At 54.1% G+C, this 11517-nt stretch overlaps 1 protein-coding gene across 1 annotated transcript; it reads right to left on the reverse strand.

Annotated features, from left to right (window-relative positions):
- Positions 1-1005: 1005 nt before the first annotated feature.
- Positions 1006-11070, reverse strand: FANCG (FA complementation group G). Its single transcript, XM_021554695.4, has 14 exons — positions 10914-11070; positions 10744-10816; positions 9070-9201; positions 8117-8310; positions 7330-7483; positions 6036-6166; positions 5535-5681; positions 4607-4767; positions 4326-4392; positions 3479-3816; positions 3282-3337; positions 2554-2691; positions 1588-1720; positions 1006-1316 (listed from the first exon to the last, which is right to left on the reverse strand). The coding sequence occupies exons 1-14, from the start codon at positions 11010-11012 to the stop codon at positions 1199-1201; spliced, it is 1941 nt and encodes a 646-aa protein (XP_021410370.3). The 5' UTR covers positions 11013-11070; the 3' UTR covers positions 1006-1198.
- Positions 11071-11517: the final 447 nt, after the last annotated feature.

Raw genomic sequence — 11517 nt, forward strand, 5'->3', positions numbered from 1 at the left:
TCTCAAAGATCTTTTTCACGCCCCTCCACACCCCGCACTGGAGCAGGTTGCTCAGAGCCCCATTCCACCTGACCACAAACAATTCCCAGGATGGGGCATCCACAGCTTCTCTGAGCAACCCCCTCAGCCTTTCCTCACAGCAGAGGTGCTCTCTCCCTCTGATGATCTTGGTGGCCTCCTCTGGGCTGACTCCATTGGGTCTCTGTCCCTCCCGTGCTGGGAGCCCAGGGCTGGATGCAGTGCTCCAGGTGGGTCTCAGCAGAGCAGAGCAGAGGGGCAGAATCCCCTCCCTCCCCTGCTGCCCACGGGGCTCTGGATGCAGCCCAGGATATTCCAAGGTGTTTTTCTGGAGGAATTGCAGGACAAAGCCTACCCAAAGCCCCTCTCTGTCCCTCCAGCATTCAGAGGCTGCAGCAGCTCCTACCTTGCACTCCTCCAGAGTTCTGTCATGCCCTCTTTCCTCTCCCCTCACTCCTTGGCCTTGCAGCTCCTAAGCACCCATTCCCTCTCGTGGGAGGCAAGGCTTGCCAAAGGCTTGGGTAATGGGGTCAGGGGACCTTCCTCATAAAAAAAAAGCTCCACCAGGCAACTGGGCAGGGACATGTGCTCCTTCAGCACTGAGGGTGAGGGACCTGGAGCTATGGCGTTGGCAGAGACCCTCAGGACCACAGGGGACAGACAGGTGCAGGTCTGGACCCTGCCACTATCTCTGGCCAGTACAGCATTGTGAAATTCAGACCTTAGAGCCGCATACCTCAGACAAAACCACTTCTCTGGGCTCCAAGGCACAGTAACGGAGCAAAAAGCCAGTATGCAAAGCACAAAGAGGACAAACTAGAAGCTCCCTGGAGCCCAAGTGCAGAGCCAGCCCCACCATTCACAGGACACAGAGGATGAAGGTATCTCTGCCCTTGATCTCTCACATACCCAGGGTACACAGCCCATGGGCTCTCAGTAGCTGGAGGGAGTGTCAAGGCCATGACTGCAAACATTTCACTCTGGAAAAACAGTATGGAAATCCCAAAGCTAAAAAGAGCTGGGATTTTTTTATTAGAAAAGGAGAACTATTCTGTTTCAGTCTTTTGGGAATCTAGCTTCATCATAGAGTAATTCTGAATCTTGAAGGAGTTATTGAAGGCCCTTGTGCCAGCCAGGTGCAGGGAGACCTCAGCAGGTTGGTATGGTGGGCATGACCAGGTCAGCTTGGGGTGTCCTGGGCTGCTGCTCCGAGGAAATCCTGTATGCTTCTGGCAAGAGATTCACTGTGAGGGAACACTGCCTGCTCCAGACAGGAAACCAGGTACAAAGGGAGGGGTCTGAAAGAGAACATGGCAGTAGTGAGGACTGCAGCATTCCTTTGCCATGCCCTGAGACATTTGTTCTGCAGGTCTCCCTCCTCTTCCTGCAGCCTCTGCTCTCCCCATTTGGCTCCATGTCAGCTCTTCTGTGCCCCAGGGAGTCCCAGCAGACCCACAGCCTGTGGCCCCTTGGAGCAGTCATCAGGGGAAGCTCCTTGGACACCTAAACTGCCCTCACAGCCTGGCAGACAGTTTGCACTGCTGAGATCTCACCCATCCCTCTACACACCTTCCTTGCCCTGGCTGCTGCCCATTGTCTCCAGGGGAGCTCTGGGAGAGCTTCAGCCACTGGGCAGCTGCCTCCTGCTTTCGGTTCATCTTCCACAAGGTCTGCACCAGGTAGGAGGCAGCTGCTGGGTCACCTGCAAGGCAGGAAAAAGGATCGGCCCTTAGCAGAGGAGGAGCAGGTCCTCAGCACTGCTGTGCATTGCAGGGTATTACAAAAGAAGCTCAGAAGACAGACAAGGGCAACGAGTGTAAGAAGTGTAATGGTGAGGAGGCTGTCCTGGCTGTGTCACAGGCTCTAGTTAGCCCCAGGGCTGGCAGCCAGTGCAGATGGCATCAGTCCTGGGGCTCAGCCTGCCACACCTCTCTTTGGATACAGACTGGGGTTCTTCTTGCAGGCACGTCTGCACCCCCAGAGGGAACAGCCACAGGTAGGACTGGGACCAGCAGGTCTGACAGATCCTGGTGAAGCTCACACCTCTTCAGCATGTCAGAGCACTCAGCAAGAAGAGCAGCCCTGTCAGCAGCACCTGCCATGCCTTGGTTGAGTTCAAGACATGAATGCTCCCTTTGCAGGCCTCTGTGCTGCCAGGCATGGGCATGCTGCTTCCTAAGGTGAAGCACAGCTCCACTCCTCTGTTCTGGGAAAGCAGACCCATCGGGGAGAAAGATGGCTGTACCAGGCTGGGGTTGAGGAAGGAAATTTCCAAGCTATCTGAGGGCACAAGTTGTTGTCAGGGTTCTGATAGACTCCTCTGACAATAGTTTTGGTCTGTTTCTCCACAGCAAAGAGCTGACCAGGCTCCACAGAAATATCTCTAGTATGTGACATTGCTAGTGGCCCTACTGTTGCCCCGACACCTGAATAAATATGGTATAAAGTGTAAGAACTTCCTGCTGAAGACAGCAAAGCAGCCCAAGACAAAATTGTGGAAATCCCTTGTGTCCCTCACCAAAATGAGCCTCTTACCTGGTGAGATCTGCAAACTGTGCTGGAAATCCAACAGGGCTTCTTTGTTCTTCCCCAGCTCCAGGAACTGTGTACCTCGCCCAATGAGAGAGAGCAACCTGATCTTCTGGAGCACCTCCACTTCTGGCTGGAGATTCTCTGCCACAGGAACACACACACACACACACCTGAAGACAGCATCCTCCAGACATTCTCTCCCTTATTCCCAGCAGGCTGAGCCAGGTTAGCAGGCAGGACAGGCCAAGCATTTACTTGGGCTGCTCATCCTCCAGCTCTGGAAACAGATGGCAAAGCTCAACCTCTCTGCCAGGCTGGAAGAGCTCAGGAGGCAGCAGAGGGGGAGAGTGAAGAATGCCAAGAGCTCAGAGTGTTACATGGCTGTGGTGAACAGTGACCTCAGCAGCAGCCTGGCCTTTGGCTGTTCCTCTGCACCACTGGCATATATATTTTCCCCAAAAACTGTATTGGAGAAGCTTTCCAGTTCACAGCCCCTTTAACTGCTACCTAGGCAGTGAAGGAGGCAGAGCCAAGGCCAAACTCTGCTTCAAAAGAACCAGCCAGTCTCTTCAGAGGCTTTAGCATGGCCCAGAGCTTTGCACCCTGGGACAACTGCCTCTTGCCAGAGTGATGCTGGGCCCACCACTTTGGCCCTGTACCTGTTGCTGCCAAGCACACATATCCTGACCCAGCTGAGGCTGCACACAGATCTCACTTATGTGGTGTCCTACCTGTCTGTTTGACTCCAGACCCATGAAGCTGGACACGCAGGAGATCACTGAGGCACCTGTGTGTGGGAGGCCAGAGGAGCTTTGGAGCCACTCCTGGGCTGTCAGGAGTGCCAGGTTATCAGGGCAGTCCCAGCTCCATGCTGTGTTCTGCCCTGGCCCCACCATCCATTTCCCTTCTCCCGGCAAGGCTCTATCACCTGCTGAACTGTGTTACAGCTTCCTTGCTCTCGCCCAGCTTGGCCCATGCCCAGCCCTGCTGCAGGTATCCAGCTGCTCTCCAGGCAAGGCAGCACATGCTCTCCTTCTTCTGAGACAGGAATCCACCCACCAGTTCTGCCCCTGGCAATGAGGACTCTCTCTGCTCCAGCCTCTCCTCTACTCGTAACACCCGTGGAATGAGATCAGTTGTCCGGCTGATGACCTCCTCACACACAGTTATGGCATCTTGGTGCCTCCCAGCCTGCTCCAAGGCAGATGCTGCTTCCAGGAACACCTCTGGGATCCTGGGCAGAGCTGAGCTACCATCCAGGGGAACCTGGGGAGCAAAAGTGACATCAGTGCTGCAGAACTGCAGAGCTCTCTGTCAAGCAGCATGACTCTGTGCATACTGGGAATGTGCAGCTGCTGCCCAGCAAAGCTCAAGCCCTCTCTCACAGTCACTGAAGCCTGGTGGAGCAGGCAGAAGATGGGAAGGACTCACAGCTCAGCAGAGTCAAGGCTTCAAGTCCCTACTCTGGAAGTGAAAGACACCCAAAATCAGGCTGACAGCTGCTCTCAAAGGGAAGGGGAAGCTGTCTCTCCAAACAGCAGGGGTGAGTGCTCTCTGGTGTGACTCCAAAGGCAGACATAACACAGGCTGAGGGTGCCAGTCCCCACTTCATTTCCTTTACGTCAGACCCCACCTCATTTCCTTCACATCTCAAACTAGACACTGAAGCCTGCAGTCCAGAGCTGATACCTGGGCCCAGCCCTTAGGAGTGGGTTTGGATCCCTCCAACCCTCATCCTCCAAGTCACCAAGGAAGCTCTTTACCAGGACACCTACCTGCTGCTGCAGCCCCTCCTGAAGGAGAGACAGAAAATCCAGGTAATGTTCCACTGCATCAGCCACCCTGCAACAGGAACAGGACATGTGGTGGAACGAGAAGTGCCATCAGCCAGGTGAAACCTGGATTGCCAGCCCGCAGCCTCTCCCCCTGTTCACAATCTCCATGCTTTGAGCAGGCCTATGACAGCAGTACTGAACTGGACCATTTCCAGAAGCACAAGTAAAACTGCAGAGCCCAAACAAGCAGCGTGTTGCAAGCAGACCAGAGACACTGCTACCTCCCATCCTGGAGACACCGCTGTGCCAGAAGGTACTTCACTTCAGAGGGGTGGTGACGGCGAAGGAGGGAAGTGAGTACTGGTGTGTGGACAAGCAGCTCTGTTCGCATGAGGAAATAGGGACTAGAGGAAGCAGCTGCTGGAGGGTTTTTTCCCAGAGCCTGTGAAACAGGAACAGAAAATATGTTTTCTACATCTACAGTGCACTGGTCAAGTCTCAGGCAGCTGCAATCTTTTGTGACTTCTGACATCTGGAGATGCACCCAGGCAAGCAGAAGTGCTGCACTTCACAAGCACAACTACATTGTTCTCACAGTTGCTTCCAGCAAGAGCCATCACACAGGAGCAGATAGAATTTTCATCTCCACATGGCACCAGGATATTTGCAAGATCACCCAGATCACCTCAGGTTTTTAGTTCAAGGTACTTTGAGCTGCTTGGAGCATCATCTCCCATTCAGCCACAACCTAGTAAGACCATTTGTAAGGAGAGACTCTCTATGTATCTGACAGTTTTCAAACAGCTAAAGAGATAATTCAGGGTCTACTGCTGTAACCTACTTTTCCAGGCAGGTTCACACAGGTAATGCACACTGCCTCACTGCAGCCAAGATCTGCCCTTAAAGGCCGCTTTACTATTACATACTTTACTAAGAGCTTGATGCTTTCTGACCTAAGAGTATAACTTCTCAAGCCACCATGAACATGAACTAGGACCCGAGGTCTTGCCACATCCAAACATGGTGCTGAGAAGGAATTTCAGATCTCGCTGGACTCCTTCCTGCCCACTTGCTGAAGGCAGCACCATGCTATTTTGGGGACTCCCTTCAGGGTCAAGCAGCCTCCCAGAAGAAATAAGCCTGCTTTTAAAGCTCCATGCAGGCTCTGCTGGGCAAAACTCATTCTTGAACTACAGAAACCAGACAAACCTCATAGAGTAGGGTCAGGGCCTGCAGCTCCACACCGGTCTCTCCCAGTTTATGGTACACTGCTGCCACGTGGGACAGGGCAGGAAGGCACTGGAAATCAGCCTGGAGGGCCTGTTTCAGATGCTGAAGGGCTGTCTGAGGCTTGCCCTAGGTGGATGGGAAGACATGCACATTGAAAGCACATCCTGCTGATGTTTTTACTGTTTGGTAGGATCCAGACTCTCACTCTGCTTCCCCAAGAGATCTCCACTAAGCATGGCAGCAATTTAGCCAAAGGCAGCCCTCCTCAAGTTGGTTTTTGAGCTTTTCTCTCTGCAGCAACACTTTGCAATCAGCCAAAATCTTGGCATGGATTTTGTGGCCTGTCCAAGGAGGCTGGGGCCACAAGGGCAATTTCTGCTCAATGCCTTCCCTCCCTGAGAGGCCTTGGTCCACACAGAGGCATTGTGAGCCTGACACTTCCCACCTCACAGCTGCCTTTCCCCTCTTTGCTGTCATTACCATTCGCTGAGCACAGCAGCCAAGGCAGGTGTAGATCTGGGCCAGGATATTCTTGGAGCAGAATCCTCCTGCAGCTTCCTGAAGGAGGGAAAGAGCGGCAGGGAAGTTCCCAGCCTCCAGCTCCTGCAGCCCTAGGACAGACACAGCATATTGGTTCTGTAGCTCACTTTTGTGTCCCACCAAGTCCCAAACAAGTGGTGGTGCCCTTTTCTTCCCAGTGCCATAGGGACTTGCCTGATCCCCTCCAAACCCAGCGATGCACAGCAGCATAGTGCCAAGCTGCCATTTTTGCTTTAGTGTTTTGCAAGAGAACAAGCCACTCAATGGAAATATCCAGCAGAAATAAAGAAATAAAGGAAGCCCAACATGATTCCTTTGGCCCAGAACAAGGACAGGGGTATGTGCTGGGCACGTTCACCTCCACATTCATCCACAGTGACAGCAGTGCAGATAGGGAAGCACATACAGAACTTCAGAATTTTTTCAGCACATCTAGGTAATTTCCCAGCAGGATGCTTTAGGATATCAATAAATTAATATTTATCACAACTCATTATTTGATTTTCCTTCAATCTTCTTTTCAGGCTTCCCTCTGAAGCTGTTCTCACATAGCAGCACCACACTCACATCTGCCACCTCCCTGCTGGAAGTGCTGGTGCCACCCTTGACTATTTTGGCCCCAGCTCTATGGGCCAGAGCTCCTGCCCTGTCTTCTGGCAGGAAGGCCCTGTAGGAGCCCAAGCACAGTGAGGCAGTGCTGGCTGTCCCTGGAGCTGTTGGAGATGTCAAAACAGTAAAGGAGAGAAAGCAGGCAGGATGGAACACAGCAGCCAGAGAAAATCCATTGCCTCCTGTGACACCAGGCTACAAAGCCTCACAACAGCTTTGTGTGACTCTTGCAGCACCCTAGTCTGATGGGAACAACATGCTTGGAACAAAGCAAATTCCAGAAGATGGATAGAAGAAAGGAAAATGTTCATAAAAACCCTGCCAGCCTTCTGCTTTAAGGTCACTGCAGTGCCCAGACACCTCCCTTAGAGTCACAGACAGGCAGAGGAACCCTGTGATAGTGCAGTGAAATGATGAGCTGGGAAAAAGCAAGGAAGCTTTTTGAATATGGAACGTAAAGGTTGAGACTCAGAGGCTCAGCCAGACTTGATTCCAAAGGAATAGCCCAAAAAAACCCAAGGGTCAGTTTGCTTGGGAAGAGAAACCAGGATAAGGACATGGAAAGTGGTCCTGGGACAGAGCAGCAGGAGACTGTGCTGGCATGAGTACCTGCCCCCCCACAAACCTTGCAGGAAGGCTGCTGCAGTGCAGAGGATTTCCTTCAAGTCCTTGGCGCTTTGTACAAGGGGCAGGGAGGCTTCCTCAGGAGGGACCTGCCATGCCTTGATTATGGAGAGGAGTTTGTTCTGCCCCTCACTGCAGTGAGCTCTTCCCAGGTCCTGTGAAGGCACAGAGGAGAGAGAGCAGGGAATGCTGAAGGGAAGCAGGAAACACTGGTCCAAGTGCACAGAGAAAGAGGTCCCACCAAACCACTCAACACTGCACACTGCTCCTTGCAGAGGGGGTAGACTGGGGAGCAGTGTTCTACCATCTGTTCCCTTCAACTACAACCCACTTACTGCAGTAATTCCTGCCTCGCCTGGGGCAGCACCTCCCAACCTCAGAGTGGGGTGCACCTCCAGGGCCTCCTGGCATGCAACAGATGGCTGTTGGAGTTCATCCAGAAAGATGGGACCCATCAGCAGCATTTTGATCAGCAGGGAAGGTTCTGCATCCCACTGCTGTTCCCTACAGAGTCTCCAAGTCCATCTTCAGATCTCTTCCAGCCTGCCCAAGTCTCCTATCTGACACACAGAGGTCCAGGGCCCACACAGGCAGAATATTCTGGGATCTACTAACACTCTCAGGGCCATTAGGCTTTGCTGGGATGCCATGGGGAGGATTAGTCATGCTGACTGGGCAGCATTGATGGGTTCAGCTGTCCAAGTGCCACAACAACATTTTTCAGGTGAGCTTTATGACAAACATGGTATTTATGCCAGCTCTGACGGCATCTGCCTGTACCCAGTTACCTCAGCAGTGCTCAGGAGCTGGAAGAGGCCAGCAACACTTCCCAGACGGCTGGCTGCCAGCCACCAGGCTGCTTGCAGGGCCCCAAGGCGGTGCAGAGGTGCCTGCAGTTCCTCCACGGTTACCTCCTGCAGCACCTTTTCCCACAGCTCTTCCGTGCCAAGATCCTCTCCGCAGGCCCCACAAGCCTCCAGAACTGGAAAAAAAAAACCCAAGCAAAAAGATCTCGAGCTGTGAGACAATGTGTTGGTGTCCTGTAACAGACATCCTACATGCAAGAGGCAGAGAAAGCCTCAAACAAGCACAGGCTCCTCATAGCGATGGAAGGAACAGGGTTGCAGGGCTGGCCTGGCCTCAGCAGAATGGAAAACAAGCTCTAAGAGAGAGAAGCTGACAGCAGCACACTCAGGAGACAACACACAGCACAGCTCAGAGATAGACTCCAGCTCTGCTCTGCCCTCTTGAAGTCATTTGCCCTCAGGTAAGCATGTGCCAACACTTCAGATCCTCCTCTGAGCTGCAGCCTGTTTCAATGAGTTTTCTTTGAAGTCAGCACACCATAATTAAAGGAAACACTAATTTTCTTCTGTCACTAAAACTTTGCTAGAGACTTGGCACTTTATACAGTAAAAACCCTTGTTTCCCTTGAAACTACCAGCCCATCCCTGCAGGCAGCAGCAGGCAGCTGCACATTGTCCCTGGCCACATGCCACTCTACCTCCAGCCCTTACAGGCAGAGCCTGGGTGTCTGCTTATAGTTCCTCCCATCTTCAGTCTTTCCAAGCACAGCCAGGTGTGCCTCCCCACAGTTTCCCCTGTCTCTGGCCTTCCCTGGCAGAGTTAGGAGTGTCTGCTCACAGTTCCCCCACCTCCAGCCAGTCACCAAGTATCTCCAGAGCACAGAGAACGTTCTCCTCACCCCGAGAACTCCCCAAACAGACAACCATGTCCTTACCCCTGAGGAGCCCCTGGCGTATTCCTTCCGCTTCTCCTTTGATGACAGAGTCAGATGCTCCCACAGTGAAAAGCAGGGAGTTGTAGAGGACAGTGAGTTCCAGCGGCAGGGCAGGGAGGGCAGCTGGCAGCCCTGTGGGCACAGCCAACACAACAAGAAATTTAGATGGCTAAGAATAAACAGCTGTCCATGCTCAGGTGGCGACACCTGGCTTGGTGACAAAAGAATTGGCTTGGCGACAAAAGAATTAGCTTGGCAAGAAATTTTTAGTGATTGTGGTGTGATTTAGCCACCTGGGAAATGCAGTGCCAGACAGACAGCACGTGTCAGCACTCCAGGTGCCAACACGGCTTTAGACATCCATTCCCCAGCTACTAAAGTGCTGCAGTCCTCCAGGACTTTCAGCTCTCCCGAAAGAGCATCAACAGCGTACTCTGTTCCAGTACACATCCACCCTTTCACACACTGTCTCTCTCCTTATCACAGGATCTCAGAATGTGTGGGGCTGGAAGGGACCAGAGTGGCTCGTCTGGTCCAATCTTCCTGCAGGGCCATTTTAGAGCATGTGGTACAGGATTGCATCCAAATGGTTTTTGAGTATCTGCAGTGAGGGAGACTCCACAATATCTCACAGGAATTTGTTCCTATATGCAGTAACCAGGGTTAAGTTATTCTTCATGTTCAGGTGGAACTTCCTGTGCATCATTTTCTGCCCATTGCATGGTGACTACTGTTCGGCACCACTGAGCAGAGCCTGGTCCATCCCCTGACCCCTCCCTGCAGACATGGACATTGATGAGGTCACCCCTCAGCCTCCTCTGCTCCAGACTGAACAGGTCCAGACTGCCGAGGCTTTCCTTGTAAGAAAGACATTCCAATCTCCTAGGTATCCTCATTTCCCTCTGCTGGACCCTCTCCAGGAGCTCCATGTCTCTCCTGCACTGAGGAAACTGGAAATAAAGCTGCCTCATGCTGGGCTTTCTCTGCATCATGCTTGTGTCAGAGAGCTTCTTCCCTGACTTCCCACAGAAAAGGCTGCCTCACTTTTTTTTTTTTTTTTTTTTTTAACAGAATCTCCAAGGCTCTGCCGTTTAAGGCAGAGTTAAGGCAGAGTCTGAGGCTGGATAGTAACCCTTTTGCTGGCCCAGGTCAGCACAGGGCAACAGGGATCATTTCACCCTGGCTTGTTTCCAGCACTGGGATAGTGGAGCTGAAGCCAGAGGAGCAATATTCATAAACTAAAACAGAAGAAGCTCCACCTCAACTTGAGGAAGAACTTCTTTATGCTGAGGGTGGCAGAGCACTAGAACAGCTGTGCAGGGAAGTTGCAGAATTTCCCTCTCTGGAGACATTCCAACCCCACCTGGATGTGTTCCTGTCTCATTCTCCAGGCGACCCTCTCTTGGCAGGGGGGTTGGACTGGGTGATCTGATCTTCAGAGATCCCTTTCAACCCTGATGATTCTGTGATTAACTCCTTTGCAGGCCCCATTCATCACTGGGCAGTGGGAATCCTTCCACCCCGCCGCCTTCACGCGTTAGTTTGCAGCACCGGGACACCGGAGCTGCCTCCCGGTGAACAGAGGTGTCAGGGAGCCGGTGCTTCCACGCCCACACGCTTCAGGCCCGGGACAGCAACGGGAGGTGAAGGCGGGGCAGGACGGCCGCCACTCACCGCGGATGCCCAGGAGCAGCTCTCGGAACTCGTCCCGCAGCTGCCGCCGCGCCTCTCCGCCGCACCGCGCCGCCTGCAAGGGACGTGCTCAGCGCCGGCCGCTCTGCGGAGCGGCACCGGCGGCAGCCCCGCGGCTCGCGGAAGGGAGAGGGGAAGAGGACGTGCCGCACCGTCCATCGCTCGACCAGCGCCCGGCTGCGGGCGGCCCAGGCCCGCAGGCAGCCCCGCTCCGGCTCCGGCTCCGGCTCCGTCCCGCGCCGCCGCTTCATGGCCGCCGCCCTCGCCCGCCGCTTTCCCGCCCGCGCCGCCCACGGGCGGGAACGGCCGGCACCAAGCGACGGGAAGCGCGGGGCCGAGGCGGCGCGCGCCGGGAGGGCGGCGGCCGCGGAGGGACAAACGTCGGCGCAAGGCGAAGGCAGCGGTCGAGTCAGCCCGGGTCGGAAGGGACCCGTCAGCCACCGAGCCCAGCCCCCGGCAGGGCCCGTGCGGAGGGCGGCCGCCGGCCCACACCACCCGCGCTGTCCAAACGCTTCCCGAACTCTGCCAGCCTTGCAGCTGAGACCCCTGCCCTCGGGAGACTGTTCCAGGGCCCAGCCGCTCTCTTGGAGAAGTCTTTTCCTAAATCCCGAGTCTCGGACCTCAGTTCAACCTAAACGTCCCCTGACACAGGTTCAGGCCGTTCCCTCAGGTCCTGTTGTTGCTTTCTGCAGAGATCAATGCCTAACCCTCCATTTCCCCTCAGGAGGAAATTGTAGATGAAGGTCCCCATGCAGG

This window comes from Lonchura striata, chromosome Z (assembly GCF_050655825.1).
Source record: "Lonchura striata isolate lonStrDom1 chromosome Z, ASM5065582v1, whole genome shotgun sequence".
Classification (NCBI taxonomy): domain Eukaryota; kingdom Metazoa; phylum Chordata; class Aves; order Passeriformes; family Estrildidae; genus Lonchura; species Lonchura striata.

Coding starts and splice junctions, on each gene's coding strand:
- FANCG (XM_021554695.4), bottom strand. CDS start 11,012: ATGAAGCGGCGGCGCGGGACGGAGCCGGAGCCGGAGCCGGAGCGGGGC. Junction 10,817..10,913: donor CGCTGGTCGAGCGATGGACG/GTGCGGCACGTC, acceptor CGTCCCTTGCAG/GCGGCGCGGTGCGGCGGAGA. Junction 1,721..2,553: donor CAGTTTGCAGATCTCACCAG/GTAAGAGGCTCA, acceptor CCTGCCTTGCAG/GTGACCCAGCAGCTGCCTCC.